The sequence below is a fragment of the Sciurus vulgaris genome (assembly GCF_902686455.1).
Source record: "Sciurus vulgaris genome assembly, chromosome: 1".
NCBI classification, from domain to species: domain Eukaryota; kingdom Metazoa; phylum Chordata; class Mammalia; order Rodentia; family Sciuridae; genus Sciurus; species Sciurus vulgaris.
This window is the reverse complement of record NC_136461.1, coordinates 99,444,238-99,465,961: the sequence shown is the minus strand read 5'-3', so window position 1 is coordinate 99,465,961 and position 21,724 is coordinate 99,444,238. Positions and strand designations below refer to the sequence as shown.

The 21,724-nt window shown below is 47.7% G+C and overlaps 2 protein-coding genes across 2 annotated transcripts in view; one reads left to right on the top strand and one right to left on the bottom strand.

Annotated features, from left to right (window-relative positions):
- RBM15 (RNA binding motif protein 15) overlaps window positions 1–21,724 on the bottom strand; it is a 212,368-nt gene that overhangs the window by 61,833 nt on the left and 128,811 nt on the right. The window lies entirely within an intron of this gene.
- On the top strand, window positions 1,883–3,418 carry KCNA10 (potassium voltage-gated channel subfamily A member 10; the record flags this gene model as incomplete). Its single annotated transcript, XM_079129489.1, has 1 exon — window positions 1,883–3,418. The coding sequence occupies one exon, from the start codon at window positions 1,883–1,885 to the stop codon at window positions 3,416–3,418; it is 1,536 nt and encodes a 511-aa protein (XP_078985615.1).

The window sequence follows — 21,724 nt, the reverse complement described above, 5'->3', positions numbered from 1 at the left end:
GGGATTTGACCTCAGGCCAACTGGCTCTGTTCTCAGAGTTCTTAACCCTGTCTTCCAACCACCCTACCACTCACCAGACACCCCATGGAAGGCCAGCACCTGGCATGCTCAGCAGTGCGTATACCCTTCCCCAGTCCACAACAGACGAAGAAGCTGCTCAGTAAAATTATGGAGCTTGCAAAGGCCACACTGTCCTAATAGGTAGAACAGGTAGTTGCTCAGTCTGCTCTGGCTGACCAAGTCTCATCTCATTGCCCAATTGTGGCACCTGAACTGAAAAAGAGGACATAGAATCCAGGAACACTGAGCTCCCAGGATTCTGTAACCTTGGCCCGCACAAGGCCTGGGCTCCCACACAGGGATCCCACAGTGAAGTGGGAATGGTCTGGACTAGATGGCCATGTCAGGATTTTGTCAGGACTCTGTAGCACTAACTGTGTGATCTTGGGAAGGTCACTCGGCTCTGTGGCTTGATAGAAATAGCATCATCTAACCTCACACGATTATTGCCATCCAGAAAGATAAGGGAACATGGTGTCAGTTTGAAGAGACTACAACACCATGTGCTGCAGATATCCTTGTCGCCTGTAAATGAAACTACTCCAAGGCCATGACCACTCCAGCTTTCATCTCAGGCTTGGTCTCTCAACCCTCCCACCCTCGCTGCTGTCTGCCTGGCTTCGGTGTTGTTCAATTGAAATTGAAGCTGGCATGGACCGGGGGAAGGGATGTCAGATGATATTTGTGGTTATCCAAGCCCCCAGGCATGCTCTCCTGACCCCACCCCAACACACCCACACTCACACACAATTATTTAGTCTCTACCCACTGAAAATGACTAAAACAAAATCATTCTCCATGAATCCCTTGGACTCCAGCCAAAACATTCCAATGGCAGTTGACTTCTAAAGTTCCTGTGATGTGGAGAAGTTGGTAAAAACAACAATTAGCTCTAATACAATCATCTTTCCACCAAGCATTTTACATATGTATCTAATTTAATGCACCCTCAAAATCACTCTAGAAGTTGTATCCAGATGTGGGGCCCAAAGCACAAACAGCTTATTTAGATTGTACTGTAAAGGACAATATGGTGGGCCACCCCTCCTCTATCCTCTCGTTCTTCCATCAAAACAGAATCCCAGCCAGGTTCATGTCTCCACTCCCAGTCCTCACTACTTGGTCCCAGAGATAGTGGCGAAGGTGATAAGAATTGGTAGACTTCCAGATATATTTTGAAGAATGTAAACAAAAGAAAGGTTTGGGGGTTTTTTGTTGTTTTTTTTTTTTGTTGTTGTTGTTGTTTTTTTTTTGGGTACCAGGTTACTCAGGGGCACTCAACCACTGAGCCACACCCCCAGTCCTATTTTGTATTTTATATAGAGACAGGGTCTCACTGAGTTGCTTAGCGCCTTGCTTTTGCTGAGGCTGACTTTGAACTCAAGATCTTCCTGCCTCCACCTCCTGAGCCACAGACTACAGGCATGTACCACCATGCCTGGCTCAAAAATTATTCTCTTTATTTTCATGAAACATTAACTTTCTCCTCCTTTATTGTGACTCCTCTCTGCCAACATACATAGAGACCCTCCTTTGCTGGGAAAAGTTTGTCCCTGTCCTCCAGGATCATTTTTTGCAATTTCTAGCAGTTATTAGTAAATTCAGGGGGTGCAAATTGATTTCAAAAGGAGACTGTGGCTAAAACAATCTTCTCAAGCAAAAAATAAGTCATTGCTTAATTCATTGGTATATCTTACATCAATAATCAAGAGTCAGCTGTATTCTACCCTGTCCCCCCATATAATGAATTTCTTCTCCTCCACAGTTCACAACAGGCAGTGAGGACTGAGAGTCTTCATGCTGCCTCCCTGATTCACCTAGAATGGATGTTCGTGGTTGGAAAGAAATGGAAGTTGCTCTGGTCAATTTTGATAACTCAGATGAAATCCAGGAAGAACCAGGTTATGCTACAGACTTTGACCCATCCAGTCCAAAAGGCCGGCCTGGGAGCAGCCCCTTTTCCAACTGGAAGATCCTCATTAGTGATAACACCAACCATGAGACTACCTTCTCCAAGCTCCCAGGAGACTATGCCGATCCCCCAGGACCTGAACCAGTGGTCTGGAATGAAGGAAACCAGCGGGTGATCATCAATATTGCTGGGCTAAGATTTGAGACCCAGCTCCGAACCCTCAATCAGTTCCCAGAGACCCTCCTTGGAGACCGGGAGAAAAGGATGCAATTCTTTGACTCTATGAGAAATGAGTATTTCTTTGACAGGAACCGGCCAAGTTTTGATGGAATCCTGTATTATTACCAATCTGGTGGAAAAATCCGGCGGCCAGCCAATGTCCCTATTGATGTCTTTGCTGATGAGATCTCCTTCTATGAACTGGGTAGCGAGGCCATGGACCAGTTCCGGGAGGATGAAGGCTTCATCAAAGACCCTGAAACACTGCTCCCCACCAATGAATTCCACCGGCAGTTCTGGCTTCTTTTTGAGTACCCTGAGAGTTCCAGTGCTGCCCGTGGTGTGGCCGTGGTCTCCGTGTTGGTTGTGGTCATCTCTATCACCATCTTCTGCCTGGAGACACTACCAGAGTTCCGGGAGGACAGGGAGCTGAAGGTGGTCAGAGACCCCAGCCTCAACGCAAACAAGACAGACCTCTCCCAGACCATGTTCTCCGACCCTTTCTTCATGGTGGAGTCCACCTGCATCGTGTGGTTCACCTTCGAGCTGGTGCTTCGGTTCGTGGTCTGCCCCAGCAAGACAGACTTCTTCAGGAACATCATGAACATTATCGACATCATCTCCATCATCCCCTATTTTGCAACTCTCATCACAGAGTTGGTTCAGGAGACAGAGCCAAGCACCCAGCAGAACATGTCCCTGGCCATCCTGAGGATCATCCGCCTGGTGAGGGTCTTCCGCATCTTCAAGCTCTCCCGCCACTCCAAGGGGCTGCAGATCCTGGGGCAGACGCTGAAGGCTTCCATGCGGGAGCTGGGGCTGCTCATCTTCTTCCTCTTCATTGGAGTCATCCTCTTCTCCAGTGCGGTCTACTTTGCTGAGGTGGATGAACCGGAGTCCCATTTCTCTAGCATTCCTGATGGATTCTGGTGGGCAGTGGTCACCATGACAACTGTAGGCTATGGAGACATGTGCCCTACCACCCCAGGGGGAAAGATTGTGGGCACTCTGTGTGCGATTGCCGGGGTCCTCACCATTGCCCTCCCTGTGCCTGTCATTGTCTCCAACTTCAACTACTTCTACCACCGGGAGACTGAGAACGAGGAGAAGCAAAACATTCCAGGAGAAATTGACAAAATCCTCAACAGTGCAGGTTCAAGAACAGGCAGCACAGACTCTCTTAATAAGACCAATGGTGGCTGCTCCACAGAGAAGTCCAGGAAGTGACAAGTCCAGGGTTTCTTGAGTCCCAGAGTTGCTCTGTCTCTTTCTTTCTCTCTCCTCTCATCCTCTGTTTTTCCAAAGATCAAAATGTATCATTTGTGGTAGAGCAGGCCATCTTTGACTGCATGCTGCTTTAATAAATCTGTATTTCTGCTATATTTCCTAAGCTGTTTCTTCTCAGCTTATCACAGGAACATATCATGACGTTTCCTGTGAAGTAGTTTAGATCATCAGCAGTGTTGACATCACCTGGGAGACTGAAAACCAAAATTCAGGCTGCCCAGACCTCCTGAACCACAATCTGCACTTTTAACAAGATCCCAGGTAACTTTTTTGCATATTAAAGACTGAAAAGTACTCGGTTTATCTTCCTAAAAGGAAGCATATTAGCCAGAGTTGCTATCAGCAATAAGAGCTGAGACTTGAGTTGTTTAATAATAATAATAATAATAATAATAATAATAATACCTTATACTTGCACAGCATTGCACAAATTTTCCACAGCCCATTTGCCGACATTATGTCACTGCATCTCAATATAATCAGTGCAACAGAATTCATGATTATTCCCAAGCTGCAGATGAACCAGTCAAGGATCAGCAACTTACAACTAAGGTCATTCAGAAGCAATGACAGTCAATGCTGTCAAATGTCCCACCTATGAACTTACTGTTCTTTCCACTAATGAAGAGAAGGGGAGAGAATTGGGGAAAGAGGGGGAGTTGGAGAGGTCTGACCTTCAAAACTCTGGGCAAGAACATTCTTCCCTCCAGGGCCTGGGAGCTAAGCACAATCTGGGAAGGCAGGACCTGCCTGGCCTCTTGCTCCTCGGGCCCTTCATAGGACAGTGAACAAGAAGTATCCCCATATCTTTTTTAACCAGTCATCCCCATGGGTCAGCACAAGGACTGTGGATCCTAAGTGTGCGAAGGTGAGGCCCAGTGGACTGCTCCAGGAAAACAGAGGAATCTTCCTGCCTTAAGGTTCAGCTCCCACTGAGTCTGCACAAATTGGCCAGTGGTCTAGGAGGCAGCTGGGGAGGGAAGAGCAGCCCCTGAGGCACGTCCCAGAGGCCAGGCTTAACCAAGGAAGTATGGTTTTGGCAGGCTGACCAGAGGAAAGACCTTCCTGGGAGAGGGGATGATCAGCCTACCAAGCTCCCAAGATGAGGGAGTGGAACTGGGAGTCCCCAAAGGACAGGGAGGGAAGCCTCCACTCTGTCCCTCCCTGACACACCCCTCAAGTAAGGGGGCCCTGTGTCTCCCTCGGGCCCAATCCAACACCGAGCTACACCACAAAGGTAAGTCAACACTAGCACAATGTCCCTGACCCCTAGGTTACTATACTGCTCTGGTCCACAACCACATCAGGGTTCTTCAGAGAAACAGAATCAACAGGGTGTGTGTGCATGTAGATTTATATGAATATAAAAATTTATGTATAAACTTATCTACATAAGGATTTATGTATACAGTAGTCCCCCCCTTATTCTTGGGGGAGTAAGTTCCAAGACTCCCAGAGGATGCTTAAAAACTGCAGATAGTACTGAACCCAATATATACTATGCTTTTTCCTACACATACATACTTATGATAAAGTGTAATTCATAAATTAGGCACAGTAAGAGATTAACAATAATAACTAATAATAGGACAATTGAAAAATATTCTATGATAAAAGTTATTAAAAACTTATGAATTGTGAGGTGGAGATGTAGCTCAGTGGCAAAGCACTTGCCTAGCATATGCAAGGCCCTGAGTTCAAATCCCAATATCATATTAAAAAAAAAAAAAAAAAACTGGGCTGGGGTTGTGGCTCCGTGGTAGAGCGCTTGCCTTGCACATGTGAGGCCCTGGGTTTGAACTTCGGCACCACATGAAAATAAAATAAAGGTATTGTGTCCACCTACAACTAAAAAATATATATATTAAAAAAAAACTTAACAATTGTTTATTTCTGGAATTTTCCATTTCATTTCAGACCATGGTAGACCAGGAGATTTACTGAAATTGCAAAAAGTAAAACCACAGACCAGGCAGGACTACTCTATAAACATATAACCTTCACACACACACACAAACATAAATATGGGGTCAATTTATTATAAGGAACTGGCTCATACAATTATGGTGGCTGGCAAGTCCCAAGCTCTGCAGAGTAAGTAGCAAGTTGGAAACTCAGGAGAGCTGCTGGCATAGTTCCAGTCTGAAGATCATTAGGCTCAAAACCTAGGTAGAGCTAATGTTTCAAGTTCAAAAGTAAGAGGGGAAAATGTCCCACTACCAATCCAAGAGGGAAGGATGTGTCAGTGGCCAGGCTTGGAGGAACCTGCCTCTGGAAGGAGGGAAGTTGGGCCTGAAGCTTCCATTCTATGGGTTAATATTTACAGAGCTCCTCCTGTGTGGCAGACACTTTTTAGCCACTGTATCAGGACACCAAAAGGACAAAGGTTCTCTTAATTTTCAGAATGAAAATAAGTAAACATTGTGAGAGAAACAAGAACCCTTTCAGAAGGTGGTCCAATTTGCAAAGGGCTTCCAAGTCTTGTGTTTTCTTTTCCTCCACTTTGTACCTCTGTCTTTGCAGAAAATTGTATTAGTCAGGACTAACAGTTGTGTTTATTCATCATTTTTTTTAAAAAATGATTTATAAACCATGAAGCATTGTGAAAACTTAAGGGTTTTTTTTTTTTATGGAAAGCCCTCTAGACTTGGAATCAAAGGACCTGGCTGAGTTCTTACTAATTATAGGGCTTTGGCCTCAATGAACCTTAGTTTCCTTAAGTAGAAAACGGAGATTTAAGAGGGGCGGAAAAAAAAAAAAAAAAAAAGCCCTACCTCATAGCACACATGACAATGTTCTCACCCCACCCACCCCAGAGGGAGCTGGCATCCAAGTCCTCCCAGTTGTCCTCCCTTGCCCTATCTGGCCTCTCAGAACCTTCACAGGCCTCTAGAGAAGCCACTCAGGATCTGCCCTCTGCTGAGGCAGATCCCTTGGGACTTCCTGTCTCTCTGAGCTTACTTCCAAATATGAAAAATGGGCAGAACTACACCTGCCTCGCCAAGTTGTTGGAAGGACTCAGTGATGGAGTATTGCCAAAAGTAATTCATGGCACTCAAGCATGTTGCAGTGGAATTTATTATCCTTCTTTAAATGCTTTCCTTTTGGACAAACTAATACTGCCCAACTGAGTACAGAACTGACCTTCGCAGTCCTAGTCAGACTTTGACAACAGTAGAAGGTAGGTATTGTTTTCATGTAATTAACAGGTAAGGAAACCTAAACTTCAAAAAGTGAAGACAAGCCAGGCTTGGTGGCACAAGCTCTAAATCTGATGGCTCAGGAGGCTGAGACAGGAGGGTCGCAAGTTCAAAGCCAGCTTCCGCGACTTAGCAAGACTCTCTCAAAATAAAAAATAAAAAAGGGCTTGGGGACTTGGCTCATTGAGTGGTTGAGTGCCTCTGGGTTCAATCCATGGTACCAAAAGAAAGAAAAAAAAATATATAGTAAAGACATATTCCTCTATGGCACACTGTGGTGGAACACCCTAGGCACCCTAATAAAGGAGCACAGGGGCAAGAACAGATGCAGATGCTGCCCTAATTGCCCAATCTGCCCACCTTCTTGGTCAAGAACCTAACTCCTATCTTGTTACCCTCAAGTCTTCATCATCTGCAGCCTAACTAAAAGTACCACAGTATAGGCTTGCATCCCTTCCTGAGGTTCTGGACACCAGGGAGGCTGGATTGAGGCCTGTCACTGCGCCAGCCTCTCCTGACCCACACCTGCACAGACCACTTAGAGCAGCTCAGCCACTTTGCTGAGAAGGAAGGCCCTCAGGACCTCTGGGACAATCCACTAAGCACAGACCCAGCATGGCCTGGCACAGTGGACACGTCCCCATCCCTACCAACCACCTCACACACAGGGCTGCCCTGCCCTTCTCATGGGCTGGTCAGCAGTTGCCCCCTGATGGGCTGGCCCACCCTCACCCAGCTCCTTCCCCACAACTCGCTCAGACTCTTAGTGAGGAGGCACAAGCTGGTACCTGGCATGCTGGTGCCAGAATGTATCCAGCAAGACGCTCTGTGGCAGGTGGCAAAAAACCAACTCCAGCTGAAACAGAAGAGAGGATTGTGTGGGCTAATGTGACTGAGAAATGCAGGACGAGGGCAAAGATGGAACAGCCCAGTCTGCAGACACAGACTCCACCTTCAGAGCTCTATCACCTCTGCCCAGCACTTTTCTCTCTTTGCCTGTGCTACTTGGCCTCTGGGCACTTGAGAAAGGCCTTCTTCACGGGGCAGGGAGATTGGCAGCCTGTTCACAGCACTATACCATCTAACCAAAAAGGAAGAAATATAGATATATACACTACACACACACACACACACACACACATAAATACCCACACACATGTAATAGCCTTTCCATTTATCTATAATTTCTCACAAAAATGTTAACTTCAAAAGGCAGCCATTTTTATCTTAGTTACTGCTGCATACCAAGTATCTATCACAGCACACACTAAGGGTTTGATGAAGATTTGTTGAATTAATGAGTTGTCCCTTGAAGTTCCCCTTCCCAATTACACTAAAGAGACTTAACTAAGCCACTCTATAGGACTGGTGAGCTTTTATCCTATCCTACCTGTACGGTAACCTAAATCCTAGGTCCATGGGCTAAAGCCTAACATCCTTCAATGCAAGGGAGATGCAGGCGGACCCTGGAGCAGTTATGCAAACCCTGGGGCCTGGGGTGCAGCTGGGACAGGAGCACAGGGGAGGCCTGGCCCAGAGCCCTGGCATGCCCCCAGCCAGCAGGAGAAGCCCAGTTTCCTCAAACAGAATTGCTCACTGACGACCCTCAGTACGAAGCTGACTCAAAGAAACAATTATTTAGTACACATATGCTTTCCAAAACTGTAAGCCAACATCTAATTTTGGAGACATCACATTAAAAAAAATCTTTTTTAAAAGAATAGATTAAATAAGGGCAGCAAAATCTTGAAAATTTTCAAATCCAGGTAGTGGGTCTATGGGGGCTCATTTTATTGTTCTATTTTTATGTCTGCAAATTTTTTAAAACAGAAATTTTTTAAAAACTTTTTAAAAACATATTTCTGGCTTCCTTTGGGAAATTGGTCAAGTTACACATACACACGCACAAATAACCACACACATGTAATAGCTTTTCCATTTATCTATAATTCCTCACAAAAATTTTAACTTCAAAAGGCAGCCATTTTTATCTTAGCCTACTGCTGCATACCAAGTATCTATCTATTTGGGAAGTTAACATTTTTGTGAGGAATTATTGACCTAAGTGGCCATAGTAGTGGAGGTTGCTCTGCAGGTGTCCTTCATCCACCTGCCAGTCCCAGAGGGGTCAACATCTGGGTAGGTGACCATTGCCCCATCAGGTGTGACAAACTATCCAGGGAGGTTAGATCTGTGTGATCGAAGCCAGGAAATGCATCTCAGAGGATCATGGATCCTGTGTTAGCAGCATCGGTATATTGAATGAGTCTGCTCCTTTTCACAAACATCTGTCTGAGTAGTGAGCAGGGAGTTTCTATAGGAGAGGAAGAAGCAGCAACAGCCCCGTGGGGTGTCCCTCTCCCGGGTTCCTACCACACACCCCCAAGCTGGGCTTCCTCGCTGGCAGGATTAGAGGAAGGCCAGGAGCCCTGCTCCGGAGGTCTCAGCAGTCCCTTTCTCAGATGTCTTCTCAAGATTTGCAGTGAAGGAACAGCCTGCAAAAGACAGCTGCCCTGAACAGCAAATCCCCTCCTGCATGCCCTGGCTCTGTCCCCGCCCAGGTGCCTGGTCAGCCTCTCTTCACCTCAGCAGCCCCTGGTTGAGGCAGCTGGAATCCTGTTACCTCCTGAGGAAGCCCCTCTCACCAAGAGGATGGTGGCCTTCCAGTCTGGTCCCAGGAACCCATCAACTGAGCTTCTCCCTCCTTATGGAGTCCTGGGGATGGGGAAGGGAAGCAAACCCAAGGTGTCCCTGCCCTACTGGCAGCTGATTCCAGCCTCCTGACAAATCAAACACCCAGGAGTGCAGTGCTCCAAGGGCCCTTTGAAGTGAGAGGAAGAAAGAAGGTTTAGTCTCCCCAGGGGCCGCTGTGTTTGCTCCCTGTGACACATCCTTAGAGACAGAAGACCGCTTGCCCTCAAACACAGGGATGAAAAGAAACTGGGGGTGGCTGGGAGCCGGGGAGATGGGAAAAAGGAAGATCAGACAAACTTTTGTTATTGCATCTCAGGGGAAGTGGAGGTAAAAGACTGTCTGAGAAATGTCACCAGATAATGAATGCTATTTCACTCCCATTGCTGAGGTGTCAGTCAGACACTTGGGGAGAAGCAGCCATCCTCCTTAGGAATTACATCTGGGTGGATCGTGTGCTCCTCTGAACCACAGGGACCGTGGCTACAAACACCCTATGTCCCTCCCACGTGCACCCTACTGTTCCATTGTTGACAAGAAATATTAAATATGAATAACAAATAATAAAGAGCACCAGGCTCCCAACATTGTTATGAGAATTAAATAGGATGATATGTGAGAATCCTCAACAAACTGTAAAAGGTGCTATACAGAGTAGGACAGAGGAAGAAAGTTACCTGACCTCTTACACAGTAGCTCCAAGGTCCACACCTGTGTGAAGGGGATAGAGCCTGGGATGAAAACCCATCTGTGGTTCAGAAACCCTTCAGGGGTTGTGACTGTGCCCTTGAACTATTACGACCTCAGCACACTGTCAGGTCTGTAACAGAGGCTCAGCAACTGAAAGGAGGAAAGGAGGAAGAGAAGAGAAGGGTGATCCAGGAGAACAGAGGCATAAGAGGGCCCAATTTGAGGGACCCTTGCCTCCCCGATGCCTGCCAAATTGATATTCATTATAAGCCATCTACCTGGAGAGTTTAGGTTGAAGTAACTTCTTGGCACAGAATTTTCTGCTCAGGCCCTAGATTCTCTATTTTTTCTGAGATTCCAAGCAGGAGAAGATAACTCACATCCCCTGTGTGTCCATTGACTAATTTTCCAAGGAGTGTAAATGGCAAACATTCACCAAGTTCCTGTTATGGTCAAATATCTCTGAAGTTACAGAGCCAACCAAGATGAGTATCTCTGCTGTGCTCTGGAGCAATGTGAATTGGCTTTACAGAAGGGCAGGAAACCCAGACAGACCTCCCTGTGGATGGGTCAGAGGACTGTGCCTAGGAACAACCTCTTCCACTTCCTGATCCCTCCCAAAGAGTTAACAACCAGTCAACCTCCTGCTGGCTCCCCACCCATCCAACAGGGAAACTGGCCTTGCCTGGGCCTATCCTCTGGCCCAAGAAGACAAGCAGCAAAAGTGTAAGTAAAGGAGCTCATTTTCTGCCCCCATGTTCTGCTCACTGGAAGAAATGTGGTCACATTCACTAGAAAAGACCCTGAAGCCTCCGAGGGAAATCAGTTCAGTTGGGGCACAAATCCAAGTCAGGCAGGGAGTTCTGCTGGCAGAGACAAGGGAGAAAGACGCTCCCTGGTTATCCTGGAGAATAAAATACCAAGATGTTTGAATGGGAAAGGGAAACCAGAACTTCATTTCCCAGAGACTCATGGGAAAGAGTGCGCCTTGCTAAGGGACCTTGCTTTTCTTCTTTGGAATCACAGAGACAGTAAGAAGAGAAGACCTGTGGCCAGGGCCCCTGGAGTCAACCAGCTTGAAAATGGAAGGGCTTTCATAAACATTAAGCACATAGAAAGAGTAAAGAGCTACCAACTTCTCTTTGAAGCTGAATGGAGGAGGAAAAAAGAGGGGGTGAAAAAGAGGGGAAAACAGACCAAAAGTGATTTCTTGGAGAGGAAAGGTGTGTCCAGACGTCTTCAAGTTTCTTATAATCTGCTTTAAAGCATCATCTATAAATGAAATGCTCAAGTTCAACTGTTGTAAATGCAGGTGGGTGATTGTTTTTAAATAAAATATGAAGGACTGGGGATATGGCTCAGTTGGTAGAGTGCTTGCCTCGCAAACACAAGGCCCTGAGTTCAATTCCCAGCACTGCAAAAAAAAAAAAAAAAAAAAAAAATATATATATATATATATATATATATGTATATGTATATGGAACACTTTATTTGCTATGGAGGCACAAGTGGGAGACACTGTGGAGTCTGGAGAGGCAGCACATAGAAGGAAGGAGTCTTGTAAGGCTTTACTTACCTCGTATTGAAGGTCGAGGTTCAGACCCCAGTTTTGCTGTATGAAGATATTCAAGTTAGTCAAACTCTCTGAGATTCATCCATTCAGCTATGTTGGGGTTCATTATGGATACCTAAATAGTAGTCAAGAAAATTAAATGAGCTGTTGCTATAGTTTGGATCTGAAATATCCTTCAAAGGCCCATATGTTAAAGGTTTGGTCCTCAGGTTGGCAATATTGAGAGTTGATGGAAACTTTAGAGGGTGGAGCTTACTGGGAGGTTTTAGGTTACTGGGAAGTGCTCTCAAAGGGGGTGGTGGGACATCAGTCTCCTCTCTCACTGGCCAAGAGGTGAATGGCTTCCTCTACCATAGGCTCCCACCATGATGTACTGTGCTGCCACAGGCCCAAAAGCAATGGAGCAAATCATTTGTGGACTGAAACCTCCAAAACTGTGAGCCAGAATAAACATTTTCCCATTATAAATTGGTTATCTGTGGTATTTTGTTATACGGAAAACTGACTAGCACAGATATCAAATATAAAACCCCTTTCATAGAACAGACACTAACTAGTAGTTTTCCCTGCATATGGAATCTCAGGAAAAGGTTCAAAATGCAAGCAGACTCCCTGCTAACAATATCTGAGCATGCTCACTGAGCTTCCACCACTGTGAGCCCCTTAGGACAGTATCTAATTTCCCCAGGGAGCAGGGATGTCTACGTCCAAGCTCCCCTGAAGCCCTTCTGTCATTCTCACAATTCCCTCCTAGGACAGTTTTAACCACCGCCATCATTAATCCTGTGGGGTTTAGACAATAATTCCAGTCATTCTTACCTCATGGGAACCTCACAGTAACTCTGGACCTCACTTAAGAAGCTTCGGGTATTTGCCCTATTTCAGAATTGATGAAACAATTCCAGTGACTGGTCCATCTCTACAGTGGCCTGCCCTGACACCACAGCTGCCTCCCCTGAGGTCTGGCCAAGCACAGCTTACATACTATGTGCTCATTGAAGATGGGGACAGAGCAGAAGAGGATCCCTCTACCCCAGGGGATATCAGTCTTTCCTAGGGACTGATATTTGCTTTACACCTGCTGAGGGTGTTGGTGTTAGTCTGCCAGGGATGGACACTATAACAAGTACCACAAACTGGGGACTGGGGAAGGTGAACTGGGGCTTACTGAACAGAATGACAGAACATTCTATCTCTTGGTTCTGAGGGCTACAAGTCCGGGATCAAGGTGCCAGCGAGGTTGCTTCCTTGCCTTGTAGATGACCATATTCTTTCTTCACATCTTCACATTGTCTTCCCTCTTTTTGTGTCTGGGTCCAAAAAAAATTGAACCCAGGGTGCTCTCTCTCAGCCCTTTTTATTTTGAGACAGAGTTTTGCTAATTTTCCCAACCTGGTCTCAAACTTGAGATCCTCCTGCCTCAGACTCATGGGTGGCTGGGACCATAGGCATACACCATCATATTCACAAATTTCCCCCTTTTCATAAGGACACCAGTCATATTGGATTAGGGCTCACCCTAATGACCTCATTTTAACTTGATCACCTCTATAAAGACCTTGCCTCCAAATGAGATCAGATTCTGAGATCAGGGATTAGGATTCCTACATATCTTTTAGATGGGGGTACACAAATCATCTTTCCTTTATAAATGAAGAAACTGGTTCGGAGAGGTTAAGTCACATACCCATAGTCACACAGCTAGGAAAAGCAGCAGTCCCTGGCCCTGATTCCAGAGCCTGTGTGAGCACCCACATCACGTTCCCCAGCTCAGCAGCTAGATTCCCATAGAGCCCGTCACTAGCCACAGCACAGGGGGCTCCCCACCACAGAGCTGCCCCTTATGACTGAATCAGGGGTTGGGAGGCAGAGTGGGAGAAAGGATCCCAACCAGCAACCTTGACCTCCCCTGCCTCCCCATTGCTGCCTCCCAAGCTTCAGGGGATGAGGAGAGAGGGAAGGATGTGACAGGTAAAGAGTGGGTGGGAAGAAGAGGAGGGAGAGGCAGTGGGAAGGGTGGCAGTGTGCTTTGCAAGTCCCCAGAGGGAGGGGCTTCCTCCCCTCCTGACTCCTATCAAGGAGACCTGCTGGTTTCAATCAAGGGAGGACCTAGGTGAATTCTGGAAACAGCTCCCACTAGTGATTTATAAAATGAAGCTGCTTTCATTCAACTCTTGATGCCTCATTCCTGACTCAGGAAAGGACCTCTGAATTCAAGAACTCCACCCCCACCACACTCACCTGCCCCCCAGTGCCTTGGCCCTCCCCTTGGTCCCTGTTGCTTCTGGGCATGTATTTGACAAATGGGCCCCTCTCCAAAAAGGACTCAGCTGGAACCTGAGAGTGAGCCTGCCACCCTGGGAGACAGGAAGTCTCCTTTACATTAGCATCTTGTTTAAATTTTAAATGGAATCTTGATGCTTTGGATCACTGGACTGCTTTGAATTCCAGGTCCAGAACTACAACTAAAACAGGCAACCTGGCCGGACATCAGTGTGGCAGGAGGCCCACTGGAGACATCAGACCTCCCTGTCTAAGGGAACCCTAATCCCCCACGGTATATCTACCTGCCCCTCAGCCTGTTGACCCTGCGGGAGGAGCTCACATCTCCTTTGCCACCAGAGTCTTCACAGACTTAGATGATTGCTTTAACTCTGTGGGTCTCAGTTTCCCCATTTGTTAACAGCAACAGTAAAATAACATCAAGCCCCCATGATAATTGCATGAATTAAGTGGAATACTATGAAAGATTCCTTAGCACACTGTAAGAGGTGCTGTACAGACAGGACGGAGGTAGACAATGACCTGGCCCCCTTATATGGCAGTTGCATGCTCGGTAACCACCTGTGAAAGCCTAGAATGAAACCTGTACAAGGGAAACCCTTTAAGGGCCACGTCTGTGTTCTCTGACTACTGTTACCCAGTACAGTACCTGGTGCATAATACATGCCTAAAAAATATGTGTGGCGTGAAAGAACAAAAGGGGGAGAAAAAGAGGGTTCATACACAGATCAGTTCATCCGGCCAGTGCTGCTGTCACCTCAAGTCTTGACAAGCTGAAGGAGCTTCCAAATCCATGGACTGAGGGGGACAGTTCTCTGGCTGCTGCCTGGAGGTCACCCTCAATTCCTAGCCCCATAGGTTCATAGGTCAGCTCAGAGCAGGGCACACAGAAATGGAACTGTGAGTCTTTCACATGAAAACCTGAGTTCTCCCATACTGGGCCACCCAGCCCAGTTTTCGGTCACCAAGGTGCAGGCTGTAGGGAAGTGTGGTTGTCCTCTTCACCCCCAACCTCTGAAGTGTTGACTGCTTCCCAGTGTGCTCACATTCCTATCATCATTTCACCCCTGATTCCTTTGGATTAAACACTTTCATTTCATTATCTTATTGATTTCTTATGAGTATACTCCAAATGTGTGTTTCGGTTTAATAACTGGGGAAAGTGAGGCCCAGAAAGGCCAAGGTCACACATAGCCTAATGAGTGACAGGGCTGGAGCTGAGCACAGTCTGACCTTCTCAAATGTATCTAAACTTTACAACTCATTTCTCCATCTGAACAGAACCATCTCCTTCAGAAGTGAAAGACGTTCTATACGATTACCACCTACAGTGAGCAGAAAGCCTCTCTACATATTTATCTAAAGCAGTGTTAAGACAGCGGTGTCATCCTCTCCAGACTCCTGGCTTTGGTGACCAGAAGTTCCCTGCCCACCTGGAGGCAAGTCCAGTCCCCAAGTGGGGCTCAGATTCCAGTCCTGGTATTTCAGGGAAAGTCTCTGGTTTCCAGGGTTTATGGAGGATTTCTTTCCTCCTCACCCCAACCCTAGCAGAGTCCTCTTCCTGTCTTCAACATCTGAAAGCCAAATATTCTCCCTTCCTTTGTAGAAACGATTCTCAGTAAAGATGGAGAGGCATGATGGGCAGCATAGGGGATTTAAGGGGAGGAGTGTCCAGCTTTGATGGCTTAGCTGTGGTCCTGTCAGGACCCATGCTGCTGTGGTCTGGAAGAGCACTGATGCCAGGGCTTTCGGGTGGAATTCTAATGAACTCGACCTGAAGCAGCCACAGGGAAAGGTCACACCCTGAGGATGAGGGCCAGACGAACTCTGAAGGGAATGGGTTCTTGAAGTCTGTCATCCAAGGAGGAGGGGGTTGGGCAGATGGAGGCAGAGCCCGTCTCTACTGGAACCTCCATCTCTCATATCTGGATCTCAAGGACAGAACGTGTACATGAGCTTGGTGACAAAGGGCAATGAGATGTAGTAGTCTAAACAAAGGTCCCCCAAAGATGTCTGTATTCCAATCCTTTGACTGTGTTACCTTACACAGCAAAAGAGACTTTGCAGACGTGGCAAAGCTGCTATGAGGAGATTAGCATGGGTTATCAGGTGGAATCACAAAGGAACTTACAAGAGGGAGACAGGAGGGCGGAGTCAGGAGAAACCACCACAGAAGCAGAGGTGGGAGTGAAGGGGCCACAGCCTTGGAATGCAGGAAATCTACAAAAAGCAAAAAGGCACTCCCCCCTGGGGCCTCCATACGGTGCTCACACCTGAATTTTTGCCCACTGACTGATTTTACACTTCCTACCTCCAGAACCATAGAATGATAAATATAAATTGTTCTCAGCCACTGAATTTGTGATAATTTATTAGAGCAGCAATAGAAAACCAATACAGAGGAAGAGGTGCATACAGTGACTCATGCCTGTAATCCCAGCAACTCGGTAGTCTGAGGTAGAAGGATCGCACATTAGAGGCCAGAGGCAGGAGGTCACACGTTGGAGGCCAGCCTCGCTTATCATCAAGGCCCTAAGCATCTCAGCAAGAATCTGTCTCAAAATTTAAAAAAATATAAAGTGCTGGGGATGTAGCTCAGTGGTAGAGCACCCCTGGGTTCAATCTCCAGTACTAAAAAATAAAAAATCCAGATGGTGTCTGTTACTCAGAAGTCAACCTGGAGACTGATTGTGTCAACACCTGGGCTCTTATGCCTGACCATCTGGGCACATGTTGCTCTAGTGTATCTTCCTTTGGGTCATCGGGAGCCCATGCACTGGAGAATGACAGTAATATTTGTCATAATGGAGTCAGAGAGTTGCAGGGTCAAAGGTAGCAGCACCCCTCAGATCATGCAGTAGTGAGAGCAGCCATTAGCCGTTAGAGGGGTATCTGCAAGGTCCAGCCTCTGCCTGGGAGGTACGACCTCTGCTGTCCAAGAAGAGAACTTCGGAACATTGACCACCTGGAAGATCAGATCTTATTTCACCAAGGAAAGCAGTCATGGCCTATAGTCATGGCACACACACCCGGACATCCTCCACAATGGCACAGGGATCCAGCTAGGAGTGTCCTTAGCTGTCCACCAACCAACCTGAGAAGGTAGTCTGAGCTGCCAAAAGCTTCAAGGACATATCCTGGGGATGACGCCTCTCCCCACCCGCCTGCCCGGGTTTGGCCCAGAGCCTGGTGCAGTCGGTTTGCACCAGCCACCCTGGCTTGGTCTGCTCAGGCCACCACCACAGAATCCACAGACCTATGGCTCCAACAATGGTTCTGGAGCCTGGAACGTAAGATCAAGGTGCCAGCAGAGTTGGTTTCTGGTGAAGCCTTCTTCCTGGTTTATAACTGGTCACCTTCTCACTGTGTCCTCTGTATAAACACATCCCTGGTGTCTTCTTCTCTTCTTATAGGGACACCAGGAATATCAGATGGGGTTCCACCTTTATGACCCCATTTAGCCTTAATTACCTCTTTAAATAAAGATGTATGTCCAAATAAAGTCACATGGAAGGTCAGGGTCTTAGCATATGAATTTGGGAGGGGACACATTCAATCTGTAACTGGTGCCTTCACATCATGGCTCTTAGATGCCTCTGGCTTCAGCTCCCAGGTTCTCCTGTGATCCCTGTTAAGATGGTAGAGGTCACGTCTTGTCATCTGGGAGTGTGGTGAAGTCCAGAAGGTCCATCTGGAGCAGCAGACAATGGAGACAGTCACAGGCCCTACCTGACCCAGGGATGGACAGGCTCGCATTAGCAAATGGAGTACACCCTTGGGTTTTTCAGAGGTCAAATCACAGCAGCTTCCCTGCTTCCCTCTACTCAAATCCCAGCTCCACAGCCAGGCTGGGAATCTCAGGCTGAATGGGAACCACACTTCTAGACCAAGAACAGAGACACCGGGCCTGACAAAGATTTTTGTGATGCTCATTGGCAGAAGTAACAGTCTGGCAGATGGAAATTGATTTCAGAGTTATCATTTTCTAGGGCATTGCCACCAATTGAGAGAACAATGGGACAGAACATTTAAAACCTAAATCTAAAACACAGTGCTTCTAGTACATTTCACCAGGGAGAGAATGTTTGATAGCTCTCACCCTCTGCTGGAGCTTGGATCTGGAGTGTCCCCAAAGTCCCATGTATGAAGTCTTGGTCCCCAGCCTATGGCTGTTGGGAAGTGGTAGAACCTTTAGTTGGGGCCTAGTAAGAGAAGTTAGGTCACTGAGGTGGTGTCCTTGAGGAGATTTGGGGACCCCAGCCCCTTCCTGTCTGTTTTCATTTCCTGGTCACCATGAGGTAAACACCTTTGCTCTGCCATGAAGCCCTCGGCATGATGCTCCGCCTTGCCACAGACCCAAAACCATCAAAGCCAACCGACCATGGACTGAAAACTCTGATGTTGTGAGTCAAAATACATCTTTCCTCCTCATAAGTAGATTTTCTTACGTATATTGTTGAGGTAATAGTAAGCTGACCACACACCCCATAAATCTCAGCAAGGATGAAGATAGTGTTTCACTTGCCACTGTAACTTTTACACCTAATGCTAGGGATGCCCAGGAAATAGCTGAGACAGAGAGAGTTCACCTTGACAAAACCAGGGATATTCACCCCCCAGACCTCAGGCCCACAGCCACCAGCTATGTGAGAAAGAGGACGGTCCCTGGTGTCATTCTTTTCATCTTCCTAGCTCAGGTTCCTCCAGTGGGGCAGAGTTCTGACCCTGCTGGAGAACTCTTTAAGCTCTCACCTGTACCTGCACTCCTCAGGGTCTGACCCTGAGCCTCAGGAGCATTCCCAGGCCTGCCAGGGCAGCCTCAGCTCCAGAGAAGCTACTTTTAGAAGCTGGGTGGAAGATTGCTGAGTGGAAGGGTAGTAAGGTGCTGACAGACATGGTGAAGAGGGGGCCCACCCTCCTAGGCTGCCATTCCAGACAAGCATCTTTGAGGAGGCAGGAATCAGTGGTCAGAGGACAGAAAGAGACCTGCGAAATACATGCCCAGGAGCTCCCTGGCCTTTGCCAAGAATCACCTCATGGGCTGCAGAAAGCCCTTTCTCTCCCTCTTGAGTCCAACAAAAATCTTCAAAGTCTGGTCCAAATCTATAGCCAAGCTGCCACCCAACCATGAGACTCTCCCTACAGCACCTTCTACACCAGACCATCTGATTCTCCAACCCAGGACAACACTTTCTGAAAATTCTGATTCCCAATCCACCTTCTCCTTCACTGGCCTGTGTCTGGGACTTCTGGGAATTGTGTGGACTCAGGAAAGCGCTTAGGGATCCTCTACTCTGTGGACGACATTCACAACCACAGGAGCTCATGTCCACATGCTAGAGCTGAGTCCAAAGCACCCTCTACCTGGGACCCATCTGCCCCACTGCCTCAGAAGCTGAAGCCAAGAGAGTAACCACCAACGGACTCAGGGAGCTCCAAGGACACTGACACAAGCCCAGGTAGAAAGACAGCCAGATGCCCAAAATCCACGTCATTGTATGTAAGTAACGCTCCCCATGAGAACAGCACCTTAGGGAACAGCATCCCACATCAGGGGACGTGGCAGAAATTTGGTGCTCCCAGGGAAGACCAAGCACCAGTTCAAAGCTGCAGGAGGTGTGGCTGGTCCCCATTTGCCCAGGACACTCCCTGACACACTCAGGCCCATCTCAAAGCTCCTTGTTCCCCCTCACAGGCCCTAAAAATAAAGCTCCAAGGACACAGTTATTCTGGTCTCAGTGCCAAATGAAGTCTTGGGAAAGAAATGGACTCTCAGGTTTCATGGTTGGGGCCAGAGGAGAGGGCAAGGACAAAAGGTTGGGGGAGGCTCAGCAGCAGGGATGAAGCAGGGATGAAACTTCAGTCTTAGCTTTGAGGGAGTGAAGGCCACCAGCCCAGAGGAGATTGCTGGGCCATCAGCTGTCCTAAAAAGGAGGCACAATAGGGGGACATGTTTGACTGCACAATATCCAGCCCCAGTCCAGTGCTATCCCAGATCTCCACGGTTGCCAGTGGCCAGGATCCTGGCTGCTATAACTGCCAAGAAGTGACAGGCCATCATGCTGACCTGGAAAGCTAATGCTGTGCCCCAGCCCCTGAGGCACACATAGCAGGAGCATCCTCACCTGGCCAGCTCCAGCTCAGCACGAAGGTCCAGTATTGCAGATGATCCAGAATGATCAGAGAGGAAGGCCTATAGAGAGACGTCCAGAGTGAGGGGACGAAGCACAGACCACCTCCTGTGACTGTGTGTCTCTCAGAAGAAGCCACTGTGCCCTGCACATGGGGGACAGTCAAGTCTATAGCTTGGGTGGCCACAGCCCCCAAGGTCACCTGAGGTGAAGAGGAGGAATTGTTGCAGGACATAAACAAGGTGTCCAGACCCGGCACTTAGGATCTGGTCACTAGAGGGCGCTCCAGGACCAGAGCTGACTCCTGGGCAGCCCTCACCCTGGTTTGGAGGTTTGGAGGTTTATTCATTCGACGTACATCTACTGAACAATGACTCTGTGCCAAACACTAAGTGCTGTGAAGGGTACAAAATGATTGAGATGTGAGTCACATTTCATTTGAAAGTTACTCATTAAAAGCAAAAAAAAAAAAAAAAAAAAAAAAATAGTGCATCCATATTTATGCTGCTAAATCCTTATTCGGGGCCACTGTGTTTAATCTTCACTCACCAGTCTCCCCCACATGTGCACGGCTGAGCCCTCTCTGCATCTTTGCCCCAGTGTCTATTTCCTAAGCCTACCTTCCCACCTCATTTTAAAGCTCAGGATTCCCAACCCTATTCCTCTGCTCCTCTAAACTCACGGAGCTCAACATCATATGAATGTGCTCATTATCCCCATTGTCTATGTACCCCGCAGAATGTAAGTTCCAGGAGGGTGAAGGATCTGCCTGTGTTCACTGAGGGGCACAGTGCCTAGAACAGTGTATCACACACAGTAGGTATGTGGCAGGTGACAATTCCAATGAGCTCCAAGTAAACGGAGGGGTTAGGGTCGTCAGTGAGTAGTTCTGTGACTTGGGGATAGGGGTTTAGATGCCATGGGTGTATTCTCAGAGGAGGTGACATTTAAGCTGGCCCACAGGATGAGGAGCAATTCACAGGTTAGAAAAGACAGGAAGGGGCAGAGCAGACTAAGGGGACAGGACGGCAGAAGGCTCAGGGTTGAGCTGCAGGACAGGGTAGTCCAGATGCTCCCCCCAATCCCCGCCCCTCCCAGCCTCAGCAGCCTCTGCCATCTCTGGGCAGCTGCTGCACACTGGCCAGGCAGGCCCATCTGTGCGTATGACAGCTGGGTTCTACCTGTCTGCCCAGCCAGGCTTTCCCCTCACCTCCATTCCTATGGCCTGCTCCCTACTCTGGGTACAGGTTTCATGGCATTTGTCACCATCCTGACAAGGGGCAGCCTGTGCCACTCCTGCCCAGCTATATTCTCCCTTCTGCCACAAGGAAGAAACAAACTGCACAGCTCCAGGAAAACAATCCATCATTTTGTCATAACATTTCCATTTCAAAGACTTCCTTTCCAAGCTTCTCCCAGGCCAGCGGCTTCCTCTCATTAGCATGAGAACTGGCAGGGAGTGAGTGACAGGGAAGGGAGACTAGGAATAGGGCTCTGGGCCCCCCAGGCCTCTACCGGTCTACTCAGGGGCAGGGCATGCATGTGTGTGTGCACTTGTGTCTTTGCAAACTTGTGCATCTCAGCACTCATTATCTGTGCCACTAGGTCAGAGATGTGCCCTCACAAAACACAAATCACAAAACACAAGCCACCCTGGGGCACTGGCTGAGCTTCCATG